The 24419-nt window shown below is 41.7% G+C and overlaps 1 protein-coding gene across 2 annotated transcripts; it reads right to left on the bottom strand.

Annotated features, from left to right (window-relative positions):
- Window positions 1-978: 978 nt before the first annotated feature.
- itsn2b (intersectin 2b) lies at window positions 979-24352 on the bottom strand. Of its 2 annotated transcripts, none has more exons than XM_028401077.1 (40): window positions 24115-24352; window positions 18783-18841; window positions 18129-18221; window positions 17867-17930; window positions 17553-17743; window positions 17077-17328; window positions 16343-16442; window positions 16111-16247; window positions 15363-15426; window positions 15047-15184; window positions 14852-14940; window positions 14221-14483; window positions 13931-14080; window positions 13711-13851; window positions 13489-13576; window positions 13159-13298; window positions 12359-12540; window positions 11459-12255; window positions 11231-11352; window positions 10885-11157; window positions 10619-10815; window positions 10032-10087; window positions 9622-9788; window positions 9452-9482; window positions 9229-9350; window positions 8878-8974; window positions 8527-8721; window positions 5947-6068; window positions 5637-5743; window positions 5366-5549; window positions 5155-5253; window positions 4937-5020; window positions 4760-4843; window positions 4607-4669; window positions 4130-4279; window positions 3925-4043; window positions 3760-3842; window positions 3603-3686; window positions 3145-3318; window positions 979-3065 (listed from the first exon to the last, which is right to left on the bottom strand). In XM_028401077.1, exons 2-40 carry the CDS (start codon window positions 18787-18789, stop codon window positions 2917-2919), a joined length of 5658 nt encoding a protein of 1885 aa, XP_028256878.1. In that variant the 5' UTR covers window positions 18790-18841; window positions 24115-24352; the 3' UTR covers window positions 979-2916. The 2 variants fall into 2 exon arrangements, with proteins under 2 accessions (XP_028256878.1, XP_028256879.1); XM_028401078.1 differs by having other exon boundaries at window positions 10619-10812.
- Between the last annotated feature and the right edge of the window lie 67 nt (window positions 24353-24419).

Here is a 24419-nt window from a genome sequence, read left to right as displayed (position 1 = left end):
CCTCTGTGCACATGTCACTCTCTCTCCATGCTCTCTGTGTCTCCATATGTGTTCATTCCACTCTGGCCCTCTTTTTCTGCTCCTACCTTTGAACTACTCTCTTCTTCTGCTTTGCTGCACTTTTCGTTTATAGTTTACCTCATGCACAAGCTCCCTCTCTCTGACTCTACCTGTTTCTATCTCCCCTCAGAACCTCTCTGGCTATTTCTGTCGACTGTCTGTCGCTATAAGTAATATGCTTGTTTTTACAAGGAAAAAATCCTAGTGCAGAAGACCCTCTGACTCTGTTCACATGACACATGAAAAACATCCTTTTTTAGCTCAGATTTTGGTCTCCACCAACCTCTGTAGCTGCAAAACAGTGATACAAAACATTTGTTATTGGTCCATGATGATCTTTGAGCACTTAAGTCTTTCTTTTCACTGCCACTGCCCGCACATGTGGTGCAGACAAATCCTAAAAGGGCTCAGCTACACCTGTGACACAGTGTTTTTTCGATCAGGATATTAGTTACCATCAATTACCATCTCCACCACATCCCCGCTGTGTTACTATCACCACAGCGGACTGCTACAGATGGTTGAGTTCAGATGACTTAGCCAAGTCTGTTACGCAGCCGTGTGTGTTGCTGTCAGCTCCTCGCAGAGCCACTCAGTGTGGTTACATAATGACTGCTGTGGTTGTGGTCTCAGAGCCAGTGGAGGGAAAAGAAGGACTTAATGAGGTCTATTGGTGCGCACTGACAACTCTACAGTGAACTCCACTGAACAGAAAAAAGTGACATTTCAGTGAATTTCCTCAGATTATGTTTAATATTTACCAACTAATAGTCATCATCACCTGAATAGTCACCTGAATTATTACACTCACTTACTTGTGCAATGATAGCTGGGCCCTTTGTTTATGCCATACTCTGTTAAATGTTTATTTTTATTAGCCAGCCAATAATTTGACAGTTTGTTCACTTTTAATGTCTTTAATTTGCATTAAGAAACCCTGATTCAAAGGGCGCCACATAGAGGCCAAAGTGAGTACAGACAGCAGGTTACAGATTCCAGGCTAATGAGCTGTGAACAGGCAGTCGCGCTTAGAGAGGCCATGAACTCAGTTAGCACAGCAGCAGCAGTCAATGCAGAAGGCTGCAATGGAAACAAAAGTCAAACAAAAGACAAGCTGTAACACCCCTACACTGACATGGAAGGTAGTCCAGTTCACATTTCCTCGAAGAGAGTTAATACAAGACCTAAAAACAAACTAAATGTTAAGACAAATTAATATGAGAGCACAAAGCAGCAGGCCTAAGAAAAATGACTAGCAACCTAGTCTACATACAGTAAAACTCAATCCCAATCGGAGAAACCTTCAAGATAACCGTTGATGTCACACATGTTGAAAACAAAGCCCAGTTAATACCAACTGATTATCTAAGATGACACAGCAAAGGCGCTCCAAAACATCTGGATAGTCACACGCATAAATTAAGAAATAAATACAACACTATACATCCAGAGAGTTAGAAAATAAACAGGACAAAAGAGTAAAAACAAAGCAACCTACAAGACAAATATACAGCTCTAAATCCTGCATGTTTAAGAAGAGCAACTTTCTGAGGCAACAGAGAAGGACAACGCTGCTGTCAGTGAGGCAGAGACTGAGGAACACCTTAACTGTGTGGCAGGTGAAAAACAAAACCCACGTGGAAAAATACTGTTATTATTGCTGATAAACTGTCAATCTGTGATACCTCAAAGAGTCGTCATCCTTAAAGTCTTCAGTAACAAAGTGTGAGCCAAGAACAGCTGACACCGCTGGAGAGGTAAAGAAAGAAACATATGCCATTACAGATTTTTTCACACTCTCAACATAAAGTACTTGGCCTTTGCTGATTTTGAATGAAAAAAGAAAAAAAAGCACATTGTTAGGTCCAACATCATCCCAAAAAGACTTAAATGACTTCAAAGCTGACATGCATTAAAGGCAGAAGGTGAAAGTTAACTCCAAACCTGCAGCATCAAAAGATATCTGTCCATTTCTGTGTCGTTACACTTTTACACTCCAAAGCTATGTATTCACACACACACCAAAAATCAAGCAATGCAGCAGGTGTTCAGTGTGATTACAGTGACACAGATTCGACCCAGAACAACACATCCTGAGATCTTCTGTCTACAGTAGTAAACTGACTCCACACCAGAGCTCTGCACTGAAACTTCTCCTCCAGGCTGTCTGATGTGTTTCATGTTTCTGTCCATCATCTGTCATCTACGGTTTCTGATGACCTTAATGTCGCTGTGAGAAGATGACACTGCAACCCCACAGCTGATGATGAGGGACAGCTAAAACAAAGGTCACCGCTGTCTATCAAAAGCCATCAGTCATGATCTTTTCAGAAAAAAAAAATCTTCAAATATGTTGATAGTTCTGTAAATGAGAGGGTACTTCAACTTGTTCTTCATCATGAACTTGTTAAATGGCCTTGGTGAAACAAACTTGGCAAAAAGTGAGTACTAAAAAAAACAACTGTTGTAACTGAGATGCAGAGCTGCTACAGCATGTGCACTTTTATTGCTGCAATAATTTACTTGCACCAAAGCTGTGTGATCTGAGGTTATAAGGTATTGCAGAGGACCCATGTTTAGCTGTGTGCCACCATGTGTTACCTACTTAAGAGCTCCAGCCCCTATTGGTGGCTTTAGATGATGTCACACAGGTCCTCACTCCTACTGGAGCATTGGATGACATCAGGAGAGGTAACATTAGTGCTGGTTAATATTTAACGTATTAAGGCATGATGTGTGAAACACAGTGTCTTTGAGTCCAGTGTCCCAGTTTATGTGAAAACAAGGAGCTTTTTTTATTTGGTTACTTGCTCTTTTTTGCTCTGTAGAACATTCTGTTTGTTACTTTAGATTAATTTATTTGTTGCCAAACAGCTGCAAGTCGAGGCGGACCCACACTTCCCCTGTTGGAACCTCGTGCAGCAGAAGACGACGTGTTATTGGTCCCTTGTTCTCAAACTCTTTCTTTATGGTTGCCACTGGAACCTCTGTCCGACCCAGGAAGTCTGATAGAGGAAAGAAACAGAGAATAAATCCCCTGATGAACTGATGGAAGAAAAGTGAAGTAAGTAGCATGTAGCTGACCATCAGGTGAAAACTGGTCTCTCTCAAAGATGGTTATGCAGAGGACATCCTGGTAAATGTCTTTGATGTGAAACTGGCAGTTGAAGTTCCACTTGGGGTTCAGAGTGTCGTTGAGCGTTCTGGATGTAAAGATCTGAGCTCCCATGGTCACCTCACAGAAAGGGTTACTTTTACCTAAATGAAGGAAGGATAACAAGAGAGGGGCGAGAGAATCAGATGTTAGAGGAGGAGGAGGTAAGGAAAGATGACAGCAGAGCATCAGAAATGAGGAGCAACTCAAGGTGAACTGAGGAAAAGTGAGATGACATAATTAAGTGCTTCTTCATCCTGTGTCTATTTGGCATCTGTACAGCAGGGATTAAAAGTTGGATTTCAGCACAACAGTAAACGCTCATAGTGTGTTTTTTGGTCCACTGAACTGTGAGTACACCCTGTAACATGAGTGCATTCATGCTCACCGTTGGGTTTCGCTGCTTTGAGTTCGGTGGCTTCTAAGATGGTGACTAGCAGTCTGCCAATTCCACTTGTCTTCACAGATCGTGCTGCAAACACAGACACACACACTTAGATCACACTGGATGGCGTGAATAAGGATGGAGTAGTGTAGATGCAAACCTTGATAAGCCTTCTCCCTTTTTTTCTTCTCAGTCTCAATAAATTCTTCAGATGCAGCCTTGATTTTTTGAACCCACGCTGTCCTGAAACCACAAACACACACTGTATTTTAACATCCACAAACGTGCAACGCTCCTCTGTGTGAGAGCATGTGTGTGCCACTACCGTTCATTGATGTTGTCGGTCCTGAGTATGTAGACCCTGTCGATGTGTGAGATGTGGAAGGTGGGCTCGTCACTGGACGGATCTGGGAGCTTCACCAGAACTTCATTTAGCAGCACAGGCTGCAGGAGAAACACAGTCCCGCATGAAGACGCACAAACACAACAAAACAAATGATAAATTAACAAATGAAGGCATTTCCACTTACCGGTTTATACATCTTGAGCTGGATGTTGTTCCTGTTGCTGAACAGTTTGTCGGGCCCAGACGACGTGAACTGTTTGGACGTGTGTGTTAGAAGCAGGAAGTCGTTAAAGAGGAAAGCCCAGAGTTCCTTGTTGCTCTTTGCCTTGTACATCTAGAAGAAAACAGTGGTACAATCATGCAGTCATTAACTAATACAATTAAAAGAGTTTTTATTTTCAACTGCTCTGTGCAGATGATATTACTTTACCAGTAAACCTAATGTGCCAGCTAACCCACCTCTGACAGTTTCACTCTGTGGTTTGTAACAAGAAACCAAAACAACCTAAAATGTTTGCAAGTTCATCTCCCTGCACGCTGCACTCTGCCTGGTGTCTTTTAAAACATTTATGCAGTCGGATGGAAAAACTCTCACTTCTTCAGTACGCGAGGAGCCAGCCAAGTAGTTTAAAGACTCTCACAGGTTCAGAGTGTTACTCACCTTACCGCTGTGGAGCAGTTTTCTTGGGCCCAAACAGTTGGTTAGAGAGTTAAAGACAAGATGCTGTAAAAAGAGAGAAAATTTAGATCAAAACTAAAATTCTTTAGAATTTATTTTTATAAAAAATGTGTGAATTAAAGGTGAGTTCAATACCTCTGCAGCACCATCACACTGTACATGGTTCTGTATCCATTCCAGTCTGTCAGAGTTCTCCTTCTCTCTCACACCCTCGTTCACCTGCACAGAAGGACCATTCAGAATATAAACATATAACATTTTCACCCAACACAAAAAAAACATCTTTCAAATCAAATTAATAAAATTAAGAACCTGTTGACAGAGTTCCTCTGCCCTCTCCAGAGCCTCTTTCAGAGGACCTCGGTCAGGATGGCCCTCTGCAGTGCACTCCAGGATCTACACACACAAAAACAAATAAATACACACACCAGTTAGAGAATGTTTTTTTTTGTTGATTACACACTGAATTAAACTGTTTTTGGGTCAGAATTTGAACCACCACAGACATGTAAATGAACATGTTGGCCTACATTTTTGATGTGCAGTGGGTAGCGTGTGATCCTCTGCATGGGTTTCAGCAGGAAGCTGGACAGTGGCATTCCTTTACACCTGTAGTCTGTGGCAATTTTCTGATGGAGATAAAACACCAGTATCAATAACACATGCATGTCTGTAGGTCAGGTACTCAAACAGTATAATAAGAATTTCTGGCCTAAACAAAAAAGCTGAAAAACTTTCCACCTTGAGGAAGTCCTTGAAGTCTGGCTCGCTGTCTGTGCGAGTCTGAAGCAGCGTGGCGCCATTTATCTGGCAGGAGCAGAAGCGGATGTAGGGCTGCATGTGGGACAGTTCAGTGGACAGGATATCTCCGATCATCTGCACCGGCATGTTTTCCCCACCCATCTTCTTACGAACACGTAATGCCCTGCACACACACACAGTCCACATAAACAGCTGTATTTGTGTAATATATCCCTTCATCAGTCTCACTGTCCGTCCGTGTAATATTTACTTGACAAGCTTTGTGTTGCAGGCCAGCAGCTCCTTCCAATTAACAAAAATCTTGTTCATCTCCTCAACACTCAACCGGCCTGACTCCGACATGGGCTTGTGAAAAACCTACACGCAAACACACAACACAACATCAGACACAAATACAATTACACAATACATGCAGAGCCTATGGACACATCTCAACTCATAGACAGTAACAGTAATCTGTCACAGCAAGTAACTACTCCTGGATGATATACATTTTAAGATGTATATCATGTGGCATACTCTTTATATAATCCAGTTATTCAGTGGGATTTGGCGATTACCTCCAGCACTATTTGTAAGTCTTCCACATATCTCTCCTCGGTCTGCAGTAGCTCATGGATGTAACCCTGCCTCTTCTTCTCCTGGGGGCTCAATGAGTCCAGGCTGTTCAGGTCTGCACACCCTGCAGCAGAGGAGCAACACACAAGAGAGAGGGGCTGTTAAAAAAATGTAGCCAGTGTGGCTGCTTCAACAAAAGGACAAATACCAGCTAAAACCCCAGCAACATGTCATCACTGCATTTAGTGCCTACTGCTGGAAGGTGTGCTGTGGGAAAACAACAACTCGTCTGTGTGAACATTACGACTAAAAGGAAGAAGGCTGGAAAGGGACTCACTTACCTGGTACGAGGTGCCCGTTTGACCAATGTGAGGGTCCTAAACTAACTGACTGTTGCTCCCTCACTGACTGTTTTTCTTGTCTTGCTTCATCCTTATTGTCTGTTTCATCCCAGAGGTTTAAAAAATGAAATACTCTCTGTGAAGCCATTGCTATGATTGTTGTGTCTCTCCAGGTATTTTCACGAAGTCTGACACTACTCAGTCTCTACTGTCTGGACTGTCTCTCTCTCTCTCTCTCTCTATCTGTGCTGTTATCTTCGTGTTACTGGTAAATCTGTTTGTACCAAAACAGTAAAGAAGATTCTTTCTTCTGTTTTTCACCTCTGGACAAATGTTCAGAGCAGATAAAGCTGCATTTTCCTCAGGTTTACTTTGTGTGAAATGTGCTTGGAAAAGTGCAATGTTTTGCTTAAAAGAATGTTCATATGAGAGATAATAAGCAATGTTAAAAGTGAAGATTTAGCCATTCTTCTGAGGATCATTTTGAGAGAAACAACCACTAATACTTTAAAAAGCAAGGTTACAAGTTATGGTAGGTGAACTAATGAAAGAAAAGATGGAATAAGATCCGGTTGAGAAACCAGAGTTTCACATTTATCCCTTCATCTTAATCGCATGTAATGTGTTGACAATATAAGCACAGAACCGAACACAGACACACACGCATAAAGCTGACCGACTATACAACAGTACCAATTTGATAAATTGTCACCTCAAACCAATCTTTATTGTTATTTTGTAACAGGAGGATACATCTTCAAAAAATAGTTACATCATCTTGTGCGACAAATTATTATATATATATCCGTCTCCTATGTAGAAGTTAATAGTGCTATAACAGTCTGTCTTTATGCTGTCTATCCAGTTTTTGACCTGAAGATAATAAGTAATCTCAAAAATATAATCACAAGCTTCAGCAGTGATATGCTTTTTTTGCATTCTGCATTTAACTCCATAATGTCACCGAATCGCCACACAGTGAACACAATGAACATACAGGCTTTCACTTTGTGCGTTAACAAAATCAGAGCAGCAGCAGTTCATATAAGGTGCAGCAATTGCTTTTTTATAATCACCCCCAGAGGCAGGGCTTATGTGTCTTAATGGCTTTGGAAGAGTTCACTCATTTCAAGCCAACATATGCTCATTCAGCATCTGCTAGCAGAAATATTCTTCTGCTTTTTGTCCCAGTTAACAGGAGGTGTTCAAAGACATTCAAAGGCTTATCCTGACAGGTCCTCTCTTAGTAGAGATTGATCCCTCTTAGCCTGGTCTCCACTCTACTTTCAGCTATCCTGAGTAAAAATGTTTTTGAATGCAAATCTCATGTTATACCTTTCCTCAAAATATTTATTTTATATAATACAGCAGGTCAATCATGATCACTTTGTATTTTTTAATGTGTGGAGTATGAGCCAGGCTTGGAAACTGGACTGTCCTTAACTTTTTTTCTATAAGCCTGAGGGTTAGTGAGCTATTCATCTTTAGGGCATAGTTTAGAAAGTAACAGAAAACGTCTCTGGCGGCAGAAGAGACAGAGATAAATAGTGGGCTCTGTGAGAGCTGAAGAACAAGAATGGGAAAAAATATGGGAAATGGTAAAGTGTGTAAAGAAAGAAGGTGACGGAGGTGGGATGACTTGAGGGAAAGATATGAAAGGAAAGAACAAGGAGGAGACACAGAGAACCCCACTATTGCTCTGCTTCACACACTTATTCCTGTGGTTCAGCATCTTCAGTTCATAATCAAAACAAGGACCTGATGAATCAACAAGGCACCAAGGCTTTAACAATTCACAGAATCAGCGGTCATGAGAAAGTTGCTTTCAGTCTCTGCTTCTCTCACACAGTCACTGTAATATTTTCTCAGTGGGAGAAGGAGAAAGTCCAGAGACGCCACCTCATCAAAGCAGAGTGTGATAGTGGGTCTCTCTGAAGTCAGGAGAAGGAGGAGGAAAGGTAGAGGAGGAAGACTCTTTCTACCACCCTAAAAGGAGACAGAAGGCGAGGAATGAAAAGAGAGGGATAAAGGAGAAGTGCAGATGGGGAAGGGAGGAAATGAGGAAAAAGAGGGAGACTGGTGAGATTAGAGATCAACAGAAAAGATGTGTGGATGGAGCTGTGATGGTGGACAGAGGAACAAACGGTAAGAATAAGTCACACAGGTTGAAGAAAGAGGAAAGTGTCTGTGTTTTAGACATGCATCATTCCTTGTAATGTAATAATCATTTAAATGTCTTACACTGCTGGCTGGGGTCACAGTCCGCTGTGGTCATCTTAACGTAGTTGGTGGGGAACAGGCCAGTGACTCCGCTGATCTCTCCTCTCCACCAATCCGGGTTGCTCTTGTCCAGAACGTTAATCAGTTGTCCTTTAGAGAAGCTCATCTCGTCCTGGTTGGCTGCTGTGTAGTCATATATGGCGATCACCTGACAGACTGAAGGAGAAGAGAGGAGTCTATTATAAAGAAAACTGTATTTATTTATGCTTTATATGTTGTCTATAGTGTCATTGACTTTATAACAGTAAATAAGCACATTTACACAAAGTATAGTTTGTTCTTTGTTTGGACTCCACTTGTATGACTTGTTACCTGGTTGTGGTGCAGGTGTGGACTTGCCACTGTTGGATCCCAATATTTTAACATGAGTGGCAGGAAACCAGCCCTTCTGACGTTTCTTACCACGTGCCTAGAGTCAGGAAACATAGAAAAACCATAGAGGCTCTAATCACACAGCAGGGACACTAACTCACAGACTAACAGACAGATATACACCCTGAAACCCCCATGCAGCGAACAGTCACAAGTTTAAATAGGACCTAATTTTACCTAATTTTATATATATTGATTTATTTATTTATCACATCAGATTGCTTCTACACTGACGAAGGACTAAGGCAGACTAAGGAGACGATCAGCTTTCATTAAACTGTTTTTGCTGACCTGCAGTTCTCCGAGCCACCAGCCTGAGGCATTCTTGCCAAGGATGAGGATAAGCTGACCATTTTCCAGATTGAGCTGCTCAGGGCTGCTGGAGGAGTGGGGCCTTATTACCTGGGCAATCTCTGTGGACACAAGACACAAAAACAAGCTGAAGTTACAGCAAAATCCATGACATGGAATTCTGTTGTGAATCACAGAAGGACAGATAAAACAGTGACCTCACCTGGCTTTTTCTTTCCAGCTATGCTGGATGTCTGAAAAAATGAAAAGGGTAGGTTTAATATAAATATGTTAAAATATATGTAATGCAAAATAATACAGTATCATGCAATCTACAAGCTAAATCCAACTCTGTTTTCATATTTATTGTAGCATCAGTGCACATGTTCTTACATCTGTCTCCTTAGGTTTGACGTAGTTGCTGGGGAAGACACCTGTGCGGTCGCCTATTGAGCCGTTCCACCACACCCCATCTCTGCTGCTCACCAGGATCACGTCTCCCTCTCTGAACGTCAGATCACCAGACTCCGGAGACTCATATGTGTACAAAGCCACAAATTCTGGAAAAGAATACATGAACATATATCAGTTGTACTGTGACTCAGTCAGACCAACGTGACCAGAATGACTGGTGGGAATGATCACAATATATGACCTCTACACATACAGATGGTGTTTAAATTTGACATTTTAAGTCCAAGACAGTAAAACGTGTATGCTAAGCCAGTCAAAAATTATAAAGCAACACAGGAATGCATAGTGTTTATAACAAAAAATAGACAGTTGGAAGAAAACGACTGTACCTTCAAGCTGCGGACTGTCACCAGACTCTGCAGCATCAGGAGGGGAGCTCTTCATGCTATGAACAGATAAGATTATTATAAGCTTTTATCTATTCTATTCATCTATCTAATAGCTATACCCTTCGACTGCTCATACAACGTCTATGAACTATAATTTTAGAAAACAGGTACAGGGTGAAACATACGAGTGACTGGCTGAGTTTCTTTTATATGGTAAAATGCCAGCTGGCATATCTACAGATAAAGATACAAAAGGAAATCAATCCTTTCTGCGGCCAGAATACCTATCATACTGAAACTGGCACCACACCTCCAGATACATTCACATTATGTGACTGATGCCTTCTGAGATAAAAGCAGGGAAGTAATAATGGGAATGTGCTTCAGGCTACTGAATTTAGACACAAATTACTGGAATCATGACTGAAAATTTGTGAAACTATATATATATTATCTGTAGTACTGGTGAGGTAGTGAGGCCTCCACCTATGGCTACAAAAGTATTCTAAATTTTAAAGTTTTGTAGATCTTAAAAAGGAAACAAAGTCACTCCCTGTAGGACATAATGGATGTCAATGAGTGCTTACTCTGAACTCTCTTCTTCTCCTAGCAGGGTGACGTATGTCTTGGGGAACCAACCCTGTTCACCATTCAGCTCTCCCAGCCACCAGTTCTCCTGCTGCTCCAACACCTGAATCACATCATCCTTATCGAAGTTCAGATGGTTGTCTGTCTTTGCTGTCCAGGAACACAAGGCCTGGGCCAACAGGTTCCCCACCACCTGCTAAAACATAGACAAAGAGTTTCAGAGTCTCAGAGTCCAGCAATGCACAGTGCTCTGTAAAGCCCTTACATGTCCTTGTGTCTCAGAGTTTGCAGGGTTTGGCGAGTGTGTTGGGGTGAAGGCAGACTTTGTTCCTGACATCTTAGCAGCCTCAAGGGCATTAGATAGCTGGGACTGGAGTGGTAATTTAGGAGAAGCAGCAGCAGCAGCCGCAGCAGCAGCAGCACTGTTAGCTGCATCTGACGGGGTCACTCTCTCAACGTAGCTCTCTGGGAACCAGCCCATCTTTCCCTGTTTGCTCCCATACAGCCAACCCTCCTCTCGCTCTGTTGTCTCATCAACCTGAGAAGAGAACAAAGGAGTGTGAAGTTACAGGAGTGTCTAGACAGAGAAAAAGACGTCATTTCATTTTTACCTCGATGATATCATCCGAGTTAAAGCTGAGCTCCTCGTTGTTCCGTGCAGTGAACGGGTAAAGCGCCTTGAAGGACGTCAGAGCTGCTGACTTTCTGTGCTGTGTGGCCCTCGGCTGCCCACCTGAAGCAGCACAATATTCATTCACAATATTAAAATAATTCATAATTTGAATTTATCCGTTTTATAGCAACTAAAACAGGAATACAGTACAGTGTGTGTGTGTTACCCTTTCTCTCCTCTAGTCCTCTAAGCAGAGCTGTCAGTTTCTCCTGAATAACCAGCTTTCCTCCTCCATTTTGCTGCTGTTGCTGCTGATGAGATGACTCCTCCTTCCGCTGTCTCTCATCTTCAGCTTTCCTTCTTTCCTCTTCTGCCTCCTTTCTCTTCCTCTCCTCTTCGGCCCTTTTCCTCTCCTCCTCCTGCTGCTGATGAAGCCTTTTCCTTTCTTCATCCCGTTTTCTCCTGTCTTCCTCCTCTTTCTTCCTTCTCTCCTCCTCCTCTTGCTTTCTCCTCTCCTCTGCATCTCGGACCGCTGCTTCAGCTGCCCTCTGTCTCCTCCTCTCTTCCTCCTCCTTCTCAATTCGGCGCTCCTCCTCTCTCCTCTCTTGCTCTAATCTCTTCCTCTCTTCCTCCCTCCTGCGCCGCTCCTCCTCTTCTTTCCTTCTCTTCTCCTCTTGCCTCCGCTCTTCGTCCAGCTTCCTCCTCTCTTCCTCTAGCTTCCGTCTCTCCTCCTCCAGCTTTCTCCTCTCCTCCTCCTGTCTCTGTCTCTCTGCCTGTCTCCGACGCTCCTCTTCTTCCCTTTTCTTCCTCTCCTCCTCCTCTCTTCTCTTTCTTTCTGCCTCCTCTTTTGCTCTGAGCTCTCGTTCTGCCTGTTCCTTAGCCGCCTGAATGATAGCCTGTCTCTCTCTCTCCTCCTCCTCCCGTTGCTTGGCCTCTCTTTCCTCCTGAAGCTTCCTCTGACGCTCCTCTTCCTCTCTCCTTAGTTTCTCCTGCCACTGACGGTCCTTTTCCATCTTAATACGCCTGTGGATCAGAATCAATCATTGAAAAGTTATTTTTGTTCCTTGCAGGAAAGTGAAAAAATCTGAATGTTTTTCTAAAGTCTCAAAATATGACTGCACTGTACCTCTGAGCTTCCTCCTCCTCTCTTCGTCTCCTTTCCTCTTCCTGTCGTTTCTTCTCCTCTTCTCTCCTCCTTTGCTCCTCCTCTTGTTCTTTTCTGCGAATCAGCTCACGCCGCTTGTCTTCTTTGATGCTCCGGAGTTTCTCCAGAGCCGCCTGCTGCTTTTTCTGGCTCTCTCTAAGTTCCTAATTATTCACACAAATATAGATATTTACTATCACAGAGAACCAATGTGTAACTGAAGTCCGATGGATGCACATATCAGACCAATTGCAGTAAACAAACAGCATGCTTAAACAAATATGCAGTTTATAGAAAGAGAGCAAATGGGTTTAGGAAAGTGTATCAACAAAGAGACCTAAAAAGAAAACCTTTAGTAGGCAGAAGAGGTTACGGAGGCAGGCCAGCAGACAGAAGACAACCTGAAGCATTGAGTCCTCAGCACCCACATACTGTAAATTTAGGGACAAGGGATGTGGGATGAATGAGTAGGAAGAGAGCTCCACTGAAGGAAAGAGCAGATAAAAGAAGTGCAGACGAGGGAAGTAAAAGTAGAGCAGCAATACAGAATGATGGGATAGAAGGAGAAAAAGGCCTCAAAGGGCCAAGAAGCAGTAGTGAGTATGCAATATTTGTGTACAACTACAAAAAGCACAGGTAACTTTAATGTTAGTCAAACAAGAAAACCAACAAATGCAGTTAATAATGGTTAAACACATTATGTAACATCAGAAGGAATGCTGTTCATATACTGTACTAATGTATCAACTGATGCCATGTTAAGCTGCTGTGATAAGTACTACCTGCATGTCTTTGTTATACTGGTCCAGCTCTGCTAGTTTGGCAGCCGTCTCTTTCTCCAGAGTTTCCATCTGGTCTCGCAGTTTCATACAAGTCCCTTTTTTCTCTGTGACTCCCACCTTCAAGGTGGATATGGTCGACACTATAGAAAGCAGATTGAAAAAAACAGGTCATATTTATCCACACAGTGGGGCTACAACAACAAGAGATGGGCAAATAATGTTAATATTCTGTATTCACTTGTAAGTATGTATGTGCACTACTGCACTCCACTTGCTGTTTAATGTGAACTATAACCATAACAATTTAATCCATTGTCCATCAGTACTAACCAGGCAGGTTATTCAGGTCCATGTTTCTGAGTTTCTCCGTCAGTCTCCTCTGCTCAGGAGTCAGCTGGGACAACTTTCTTTGAAAGTCCTGAACAAGAGGAAATGCATTTAGTGACAACTATACACATTAGCAGGTGCACAAATCACAGAAAACAGTTAATAACAATCATTGTACACAATTAACAGTGCTGAAAAAAAACAGAAACTGATAAACATGCATACATCTATCTGTTTCTGCAGGCTGTTGATGTCCTGCTGTCGTGTGTCTTTCCTCTGATTGTTCAGATCGATCTCTGTCTTCTGAAGCTTCTTCCTGTTCTGAATGTCGCGCAGTCGGTCTGAGATCTGACGGTGTTTGTTACCCTGAAGCACAGAGAAATAAGAAATAAATGATGAGTTGATGACAAAATAAGTAATAGATGCTGAAATGACCACTACTTACCACTGCCTCCAGCTCCATCTCCAGGCTTCTCTTCTTAGCCTTCAGTCTAATGATATCATCCTGTTCCTGTTCCCTCTTTATCTGGAGCTCCCCTCGCCTCCTCTTCTCCCACTCCTCTTTTCTTTGACGCTCCAGCTCTCGCTGTGCAGCCTGGTATAAACAAGGCACAACATAAGTGCATAAAATGCACACATCAGTATGAACTAACATCCTTCAGCACCGATATAGTCAGACTGCATACTGCATCGAGATACAGAGCTCATCCAGAGAGCTGAAGCATGCTTCCTCACCTCTTTTCTCTCTATCTCTCTCTGTCGCTCTTCTTCTTTCTGTCTCTCCAGCTCCCTCTGTCGTTCCAGCCTCTTCTCCTCCTCTTTTCTCCTCCTCTCCTCAGCTTCCCAAGCCTCCCTCTCTCTCTTCTCTCGCTCCTCTCTTTCCTTCTGAGCACGCCGCTCCTGCTCCCTCCTCTCTGCCTCCAGCAGTGCTTGTCGCCTTTTCTCCAGTTCCGCATTCCCTCGCTCCAGGTTGGCTTTGAATTTATCCTCAAATGATACTGAACACAGAAGGAGAAAATTCATATCAGTGATGATGTTAAATAATTCAAATGAACAATTAATAATCATAATGTTTAGGATTGTTAGATGGGTTGAGATGACACTAACTTTTATAGTACCAACAGCATCAACATAATGGCAAAAGCTAACTGCAGTAACTTGCTTTGTAACTTTGGGTAACTTGACACATTGTGGTGCCCTACATTCCTGTGCATCACTTGTGGGGCACACAAGTGACAATAATTTAAGCTGTTTCTTATGGTGGCCATGTATGCCACAGCTTTACAGTTTGTGTGCACAAAACCTAACAGCATATTTTACAGTCACATCAGTTGCAGAGCCATGAACAGGTAGTGAGAGTACTAACTGTTGGTTTTGGCTTTCTGTGGTGGTTCTATGTCCAAGTCATCAGTCAGAGCTGCATAGACAGAAGAGCTGGATCCATTCATTGCGCTCCTGCAATACGAGATTTAAATGAATATGTAAGTGTTATATTCACAAATTAAATGTATAACATAAATCGGAAGCATTGTTTCATATAGTTTTTGCTATTTCGACATACCTTTGTGAGGGTGGAACCAGCTCGGTGGGCAGTGTGAGTGGCAGTGGTAGTCCACTTTTCGCAATGTCCACAAGATGCATTGCCAGAATAAACTCCTCACCTTTTAGCTTCCCATCTTTATCCACATCAGATAAAGTCCTGCAAGATGAAGGTTATTGATTACTGGAATATTTGCAGCTTTACACTTCAGTATTAGACACAACTCAGATGTAACTACTGTACTTTTAACACTACATTTGAAGGCAGCTTTAACTACCAGATACTACATTGTTCCAACAGTATGTAGTAGTACACAAATACATGCAGATATTCTTACCAGATGGAGGCCAGCTGTGTCTGTGTCAACATTGTTGTTGCCATGGCGGCCCTCACCTGCTGACCTGACAATAGGAGTGGCAGATGTCAGAATATCTGTATAGCACAGATGTGTGTTGCACTTTTTCATGTATTAATTACACTGTGTGTATAATGTGTATAATGTGACCTTTGAAAGGCACAACAGGCTGGCATACTTCTAAATCATCCATAGATACAGGTGTGGCAGTATGAGCAACCATCAGCTGTAACAACTTACAAACTTTATAAAGGCTTTGGGCCAAGAACTCAAATGATTAAGGGCATGCCATATTTGTAAAATCATAATTTAATGAGCTAGGTTACATATAATGTGCCAAGCAACAATAGTAAGGAAATCATTCATAATTCTGGCTGAAGTGAGTGAGTGTGCACCATTGTCCTTTCACTAAATCTTTGGTTTTTCAGGAGAACAGGTCCAGCAAAGCCTAAAGAACAAAAAAGTCAAAGGCTTTGACTTGGCCATGCCTGAGAGTGTGTTTGTGTGTGTCTGTGTTGAGAAACTGGCTGTGTCCGAACACACCCACAACAAAAGCCTCTACTTCCTTAAAGTTGACTAATACTTGACACAAAAAAAGAGAGGGCCGTTGTGAAATCAACAGTGACTGTGGTTCATGAACATCCACGCCTGGATTCCACACATAGTTTTGTCTTGTATGATCTATGCACTGTACACACACTGTGAAGACACACACACAAAAACACAATACCAGTGAGGAAGCCAGTCATCTGTTTGTCCAAGCTGTTGAACTGCTGTCTGTATTTAAGTCTGGAAGCATGTGGCACGGCCCAGTCGCTGGGAGCAGCAGCCATTGGGGACATGAACGATGTGGAGGAGGAAGCAGAGCTGAAAGACAGAAAAGACCAAACTTAAGTGTTTGTATGCCTCAAGAGAGTATCAAGGCACCAAAAAGGCTGCTATGGTACATATATGTGTTTTACCTGCCAGATCCCAGGTCCAACAGTGATGGCACCTTGTTCACACCAGAAGAGGGGGAGAGCCCAAGGGGAGAGGAATATGCAGAGGCAGATACAGGTAGGCCTGAAACATGCACACAAATATCATACATTTGTACAATAATATAAAAAAATAAAGCATTTTATTGAGACACCCAGCCACATCTATAACATTTGATGCTGTCTCATTTCTGTACTGTCTGCTGTAGTTTTCAGACAGGGGAAGGAGGCCTGTGGAGGCTCACTGGTACACTATAGCAGGATCCAGTCACTGCTGTAACCTTGTCAAGGGCAGGAAGGCTATTAGTATGGAGATGAGACAGAGAAACCTGACCCTGCAAAACATGACCAAGAGTCATTTACCTCAGCTTCAAAACCATCTACCTCATATACCTTGTTAGGTGCAATATTCTACTGCAGTAATCACATGAAAAATAAAACATAATACATTTTCTCATGTTGTAGTAATAAATATAAGTAAGTTACTTGTCTTTGGGATATTTTTATAAGTGTGAGTGAGTGTGTTTGTATGTGTTTTTGATAGTTTTTAAGATATGCACTGGTCAGACGGGGCACTTTTAATTACTTCTTGTGTGACCTTTATTCATTCATTCATATATAATCTGTTAATATTTTAGCCATCCTTACACTAATATGAGCAAAGGAAGTAACAATTGAAAATTTTGGCAATTTTGTTTGTTTACCACATCCACACATACCAGTAGTTATAGCTCCAGTAGGGATTGGGTGAAGCATTCCAATGGTGCCATTGGACAGTGCTGGGTTTCCCATGGTGGGCATTAGAGGCATGGTGACTGTGGAGCCCATTAATGGGTTCAGTCCTGTTGCTGTGGGAACCAAAGGGGTGAGGCCAGTCATCGGTGTCAGAGTTGAGAGTCCAGGGGTTGCCATAGGGATAGGAGTTAGCATGGTAAGGTTTGCCCCGGGCATCATGGGAACAGAACCAATACCTATAACATAAACATACCAGTTAATACACACAACAATCAGGTTCATGTGTAAACAACAAGGGACAGACATTCAGATGCACAGATGTAAATTAGCCAGTCAAAAGTAATCACAGAAGGGAGTGATTTACATTTCAGCTTTTAATCTACATAATTCATTTTCTGTTGTTTTAGTTCCATTCACACAGAGCATATTTTGTAAAAAAAAAATATTCAGAAAATGATACCATAGGCTGGGTTGGACATGGTTGTAGTAGGGTTAACATTAAGGTTGGGAACAGGCACTGGAGGCTGCTTCATGATGATTGGCAGGGCAGAGGGGAGCGGAGTACCCTGGAGTTTTAGCTTTATGAGCTTCATAGCGATTGAAAACTCCAACCTGTCCATCTTTCCATCTTTATTCATATCAGCAAGAGCCCTGGGAGACAGACAAAAGAGAGAACTGTTAAAATACTGAGCTTCAATTAAAGACTTAAGACGCCTCTCAAAAAAACTAAAAAAAATGTGCACATCTGTGAGTGTGGATGTGTTCAGTTCTCACCATATTTCAGCCAACACAGGGGCAGGAAGGCCCGATTGGAGGAAAAATTTCCTTGCTTGTTCTCCTATAGAGGAAAACAGAAAGGCCATAAAAAACCCATAAAAACTGTATTTTTCTACATCTGTCTGTATACTTGAACATGTATGTAAATTCCATTTGCTAGTTAGACTGTATTTAAATGTCCCTGTGTATTATTGTTTCATCAGGGAATGTATTTGGTTGCAAACCCACTCTGTACAATGATGCGTGATTTTGTGTGTACCTGAGACATAGCCCATGGATGGGGAGAGGGTGTCAAACTTCTGATCATGTTTGTCCCTCTCCTCTGGAGAAATTGCCCACACACTTAGATTACCTAAAAGAACACAAGATGACAAAGCCATCAACATTACATGGATTATTATACATACACAACACCTAATCTGAGCATGGTAAACAAATGTAGGTACACTTTTTTTGACTGTACATGTTAGATAGGTGCACACACATACACACACAAAATGGGAGTACGCTGAGGTCAGCCTCAGTGGCAGGCAGGAGGTGGGAATGCACAGATATTGAGAGAGTGATAAATGAAGCTCAGTGTTGCCAGTGATGCTGTGACATCGGCAGACAGCACAAACTCACATTTTCACTGGTATGTACACAAAGGATGTCAACAGAGACAGTTAAAGGTAGTTTTTGTCATTACAAAAAAGCTGGTGTGGAGGAGGATGGAAACAGTAATATGAACACCCTCTCTATTACACACAAAAGGCAAGAAATTATAGAAATCAATTAATGAAACTGTGTGGAAGAATTATTAGAACTACCACTGTGTTGGTATTAGGTAAACTGCCAAACCAAGAAATACACACATCTCTCTTACTCTTCACACAACAGGCACACGCACATAGATTTACAGCAGTGGTCTTACCATTCATATTTGCAAGTAGAAACCTCCCACTAGCTTCCTCAGCTGCTGCTTGCTGCCATCTGCAAAACACAGAGACACAGTCCAGTCATCAGTCAATACTGCAGCTATGAAAAGACAGTGCTGTCAGTGAGGGGAGGGAGAGAAAAAGGCAGAGAAGGGGAACAGAAAGAAAGAGATTCAAACAGGGCTTCTCCTGTTTTCTTCAGTCAGAAGCACTCTGGACACGTCCCAAAACTTTTGGACCACACTACTATCCACACTGACTCTGTAGTGGCTAAAGTCAATTCAAACACATAGCACACAGGTCTTAAAGAGTACAAACACTGTTCAGTACTATGTTGGACCAGACAAGGCTCTATTAACAGCAGACACATAAAGTAAGTGCAGTATCATGGTTTTAGGCAGCTCAAGTCTGTCCAGTCCACTGCTGTAACCTCCACTGCCCATTTGAATAGTTCCATCCAGAGTGGTGGACCTACACTGTCAACCAACCAGCTGTGTGTATAATAAAGCTATACTTTTAAAGATATACACACATTCCATCCTGTCTTCTTGTCCACCATAGCTCAGGTGTGTTTTATTTGCTTTAAAACCATTCTTGTTGAGTCATGCACGAGCAAGGAAAGTGTGAAAATGTTGAGACAATCTGCTTTGTTTAGAAGAACACACTTCGGTGCGACATGAGTGTGATTGTCAGGGTTATCTGTCCATTTTCTATTCTGAATTTGAACACTTAACTACAATAAAGCATTGATCAGCTGTTTAACATAGCTTAATAATTTTTCTCTCTCAAATTCTCAGTTTCTGTGGGAGTGGTCTCATTTCCAGTCTATTAACAGTCTCTGGAACTCTCCTGACGGAGGTCAGACAACAACTTTCTATCAGAATTTGGAAACAAAATGGAAGTTACAAACAAGAGTGTTTCTGTTTATGTAACATGAACAACTCAAAAGATCTCTTGTCTTTCCAAGTTATTCAACTGAAAATTTCTATTTTTTTTTTCTACATAATCAAAATGCAATAGAATTACTGCCTAAGTCTTGGTCACACCCATGAAATATTACACAGTGTATCTGCAGATATATAGTATGGGCTCCTTGTTGACAAAAACATGATTTATGGTGGGTTTGTGGCTATATTTACACCACTCATCTGTCACTGTAGCACTGTCCTGCACCATAAAACCTCCTTGTTTAGACTTTAAACTGTTTTGTTGTTGTTTTCTTTTTTTAAGGTACATGGAACAGTGTAAACTTTATTCATCAGGTAAAGCCAAATAAAAAACAGTCCTATTTATTATCAGGACTAAAGCATATGCTAAAATTCCAAAAACACATAGCAGTCACCAAGTAGTGAATATAAAAGATTTTATCTGCTATTCTCCTGCAGAAATATTAATCATTTTATGAAAACAGACACTCAGCCTATCTTGTTGTTTCTGTAGTGTTCATATTCACTCCATTAGCATGCTGAACACCTGCTTCCTCTCTGATTATCTCTCTCTCATCAGCCACTCACATGATGAAGGCGGAGGAGGAAAAGGAGGAGAGAAATTCCAATCTTTCTGCTCAATGCTTCCTTCCCGCTAACCTACGGACACAAGCATTTCCTCGTCCTAACGTCAGTTGAAAGGAAGTTATCAAGGATTTCAGCAGGCAAAGGGGAGCTTTGATGTCCCAGAGAGTATATTAGCATCAAAGCTATGGCTGCAAGTGGGGCAGAAGAAGGATTACAGGTTGATGAGTGATGCTACTGATCTCTTGACTTGTCTGCTGCTTAGAGGAACATTAACTATTAGACAGAATAATAGGAAGACAAACAGGAGGAGAGTGATAGAGTGCAAATGCTGTGAATACATCATTCAATAGTCACACAAGGACAGTAAACAGCATGGGAAGGCCTAATCTACTGCCTGCCATCTGTTGCTCTCTCATTCTCCTTCATCACTCCTCCATTCATTCAGTGTCTTTTGTCATCTGTCCATTCTTTCGGTGTTTCTTTTCACTCCTTTACATATTTAATTAACTAGAATAACAATGTACAAGTGAATTGTTTTTTTACTAAAGCACAAGTATAGTACCACAATTCCCTAAATTCATTAGTCAACATCTCTTTTATATTGTTCTCCAAAAATATAGTCAGGCTAATGTCAGACAGCTCTTTAAAAAAGCCATACACAGAGTAGTGTGTTGTTAGTTGTACCATCAGTGTAATAAGCTGAAATCAGCACTAATAGTCTTGGGTAGGTAGGTAAATAAATGAAAAATATCAGTAGACTGTCCACTTTAGGGTTTACTGTTTCCAGAGTGTGAGAGGAGCCTGGCTTCTTCCTGTCCAGATGGCTGCCTAACCAACTGACCGATTGACACAGGTGAAGGTTTGTAAATGTCATGCAAATCCTGTCTGAAATCACCCACTACATACACACACTCATACTCTCAGCCGGAGTACCCTGTGAATAGAGCAGACTCCATCTGCCGTGTGATAAACCCACAGAGGTAAAAATCTGTGAGACCTGTGTCACCTACCAGGGCTCCGCCTACACTGAAAGCTAGCCTTTATTGTAATTCACCAGTGGTGCAGGGCCTACTAAAAACAAGGCTGGATGCACTGTTGTGATCTCAGCACTAAAAGTAATCCTTGGATTGAGGTATCTGTTTTCTATGGTCTCAGTCTCAACCATGCTGTGTAGGCAACTTCTGGCCTACACAGCATGGTGTCGGTGTCGTCATCAGGGCAGCAGGCATTGACGAGAGAGCTCTGTAAATGAGAGTTATTGGTCACCTGTGCCATTTTGTTTGACTACTTCACTTCACAATATGACAATGATATGTTTTGCTGAATTTCTCCAGTGTGGACGTAGACAACATGTTAACACCAGCCGTTTCAAAATGAAAAACTTTCCTCTTTGTTTCCTACAAACTCATTTTAAGCTGCAACCAGATCAAGCAGCCCTGTGTTGCAAACTTCCTCACTAAAACTCACTACACTGGACTATTTTTCAAGGACAACGTGAACCACACTTCTTCTCAACGGGAGTAAGGTAGTAAAACACACTTCCTCAGAGTGTGGTCATTTTTTTGTTTGTGGTTTAGTTTGTGGTTGGTTAGACCTCACCTGCTTCAGTTCTGCTTTGGACCTTGTTGAGTGACTGGGGTCATTCTATCTCTCAGTTAGTATACACAACACTGAAAACTGTTGAATAAATAGCTTGGCTGCCCCTGACCTTAGCTGATTCAGTAGCAGTTTTGCATCCTGTGGGTCTGACTTTGTTTTTTCTCACTTTGTGTGCATCTGTCTCTGTCCATTTACCCTTTACTCAGTGCTACTGTGCACAGCACAACACAGCTGTTAGATTCTAATTTCCCATTGACAAGAGGAAACATAATGAACCAGAGATGGATGAGACTGTGAAAAGAAACATCTTTTTCTCCCTAAAAGTCACCATTTCCTCATTCCAAAACTATACCCAGCTATGTAACCATGGCCTGTCCTCATCCCTACTCTGCTCAGAAACAAGCACTGCCTGGTTGGCTACTGTTGTTCTAAGAAATGATTGATTTTCAGCTGCCTTGCTCACTGACCTCACACCAATGACATCAAACTCCAACTCCAACCACAATTCTGTCTCTGCCCAGTGACTCTCTTTCCGCCTGCCTGTGTATTTAGTAATTTTGCCTAGCTACCAATCATTTTTATCACTCATTCTGCCCTCTGTGTTATTATTTTGTTATAGGTTTTGTTTCATCCTGACAACAGTTAGGTGGCTCCATTAACATGATATTTTAGAATTAAAAAAAAACTCTGCATTGACTGCGTGTATCAGGGGTGTTCCAGCTTGGGTTTGATTGTGTGGATTTGTAGTGCTGAGATTTGTTTTCTTAAGAGGCAAGGCCAGGCCTCTCCCTTCTTTAGTCTTGTTTGACCTACCCTGATTTATCCATATATCATTATATGACAGGACTGGAGAAGGTAGTCAAGTTGGCATTTTTTCATTTTTATTTTGATGATCAAACTGTCTCATTAAGGGCGGAAATATGTTTTATCTGCATCATTTTGGCTGAAGTTTTACTGGAGGATTTAAGAGGCTGGATACACCTTACATCTGCTGAGTCACAAACTGATACTGGAAGCTGGATGAAAACAAAACTGCTGTGTAGTGTCTAGAACAGATCACATAAAGACTTTATTGCAGCAAACTGCTGGCTGTGACAGAAGGACTGCATCAATTAATGGCTTGCAGAGCCTTCTTTCCCAATATTTGGTTGGTTTTATTACCGGTGTAATTGCCCTTACAGAAAGGCAGGCCCTTCAAACTGAATTATTATCCTGCCCACTGTGCTCTCTTTCATATAATTTCTCCATGGCACACAAATGCACCACATGTCCAACTTATCAGGGTCAGTCAATAACTGCTTAACCTTAAAATTTGCTTCGGAGTAGACATTGACAACAACTGATAATAGTGATTATTGTGAGCCAACTGGAAAACTTCTCTGGAGAGGAGAACAATACAAATGTTATATTCCTAAAATCAGATTACTTGACAGAATAAATAAGGCAGATGATAATAAAAAACAGCACTAAACCTACAGTTACATTTTGGTTTTCAGTTGCTTGATAAATATGGATAATGGACAATTCAGACTTTGAATCGTTTTAGTGATTAAAATGATCCTGTCAGCTATATATATATATATATATATATATATATATATATATATATATATATATATATATATATACATCTTTAATTGTCTGTGTTATTGATGCAAATTTACTTCTGGTTCTGATTATGTGACTCCAATATTTCGGCTCAATAACTTCATTGTGCGAAGTTTGCCTCAATTTTTTTTCTTCATCCACAATCTCAGACCATCTTCCAGCTTCATGTATCCGTTTCAAGATCAACCGATAGAGTTACATTCCCTGATCGCTTGTCACCAGCTACTGAGATCTGCCTGCAACCTGCTCAACTAGTTCTTACCGAGAGGAATTTAGGAGTCTTTCCTGCAAATCTACCTTTACTAGGTATTCACCTATACATTTTTCTTTACAGAAGTGCACATTTACACACATCTGGGTGTCGAAAAACCGAATATCTAAAGAAAACATAACTCAGCTCGTTGACCTAACATTGAGATCACCAGAGAAGCATCACCCATTCACCAAGATGAGCATTCATTTCTATCCCAGGGTCAAAGAAGCCACACAATAACCGAAGATAACGTAGTAAAACGGTAAAATACACACTAAAGCCAGTCTACAGAAACATCACCATGACAATATCAAACTTTCACTCATGCTTAGATAAGCAGTTTCGCTGGCGTACCTCTCTCACGGCGCTCAAAAAAACAGCAACTTCGGAGCTTTCGAAGGAGCCTGAAATAGTCATCCACCACTTCTGGACACTTTTACGGGCACACAGTGAGGTTTAGCACCCGCAGTGAACTCAAGTTGTTGTAAAAATGTTGACTTTGGGAGTGTTCCCACTCAGAGAACCTGTTGCTGACAGCTCAGTGTGTCACACCAACAACATGGCTGACGACGAGTGTTCGGAGGGTCCACAGCACTGTTTACATCCGTAATGAAAGCTGCGTCATGGCGTCACACTCACGCACGTAAATTTAAGATATA

Source organism: Parambassis ranga, chromosome 3, assembly GCF_900634625.1.
Source record: "Parambassis ranga chromosome 3, fParRan2.1, whole genome shotgun sequence".
Lineage (NCBI taxonomy): Eukaryota > Metazoa > Chordata > Actinopteri > Ambassidae > Parambassis > Parambassis ranga.
This window is presented reverse-complemented; position numbering and strand designations above follow the sequence as displayed.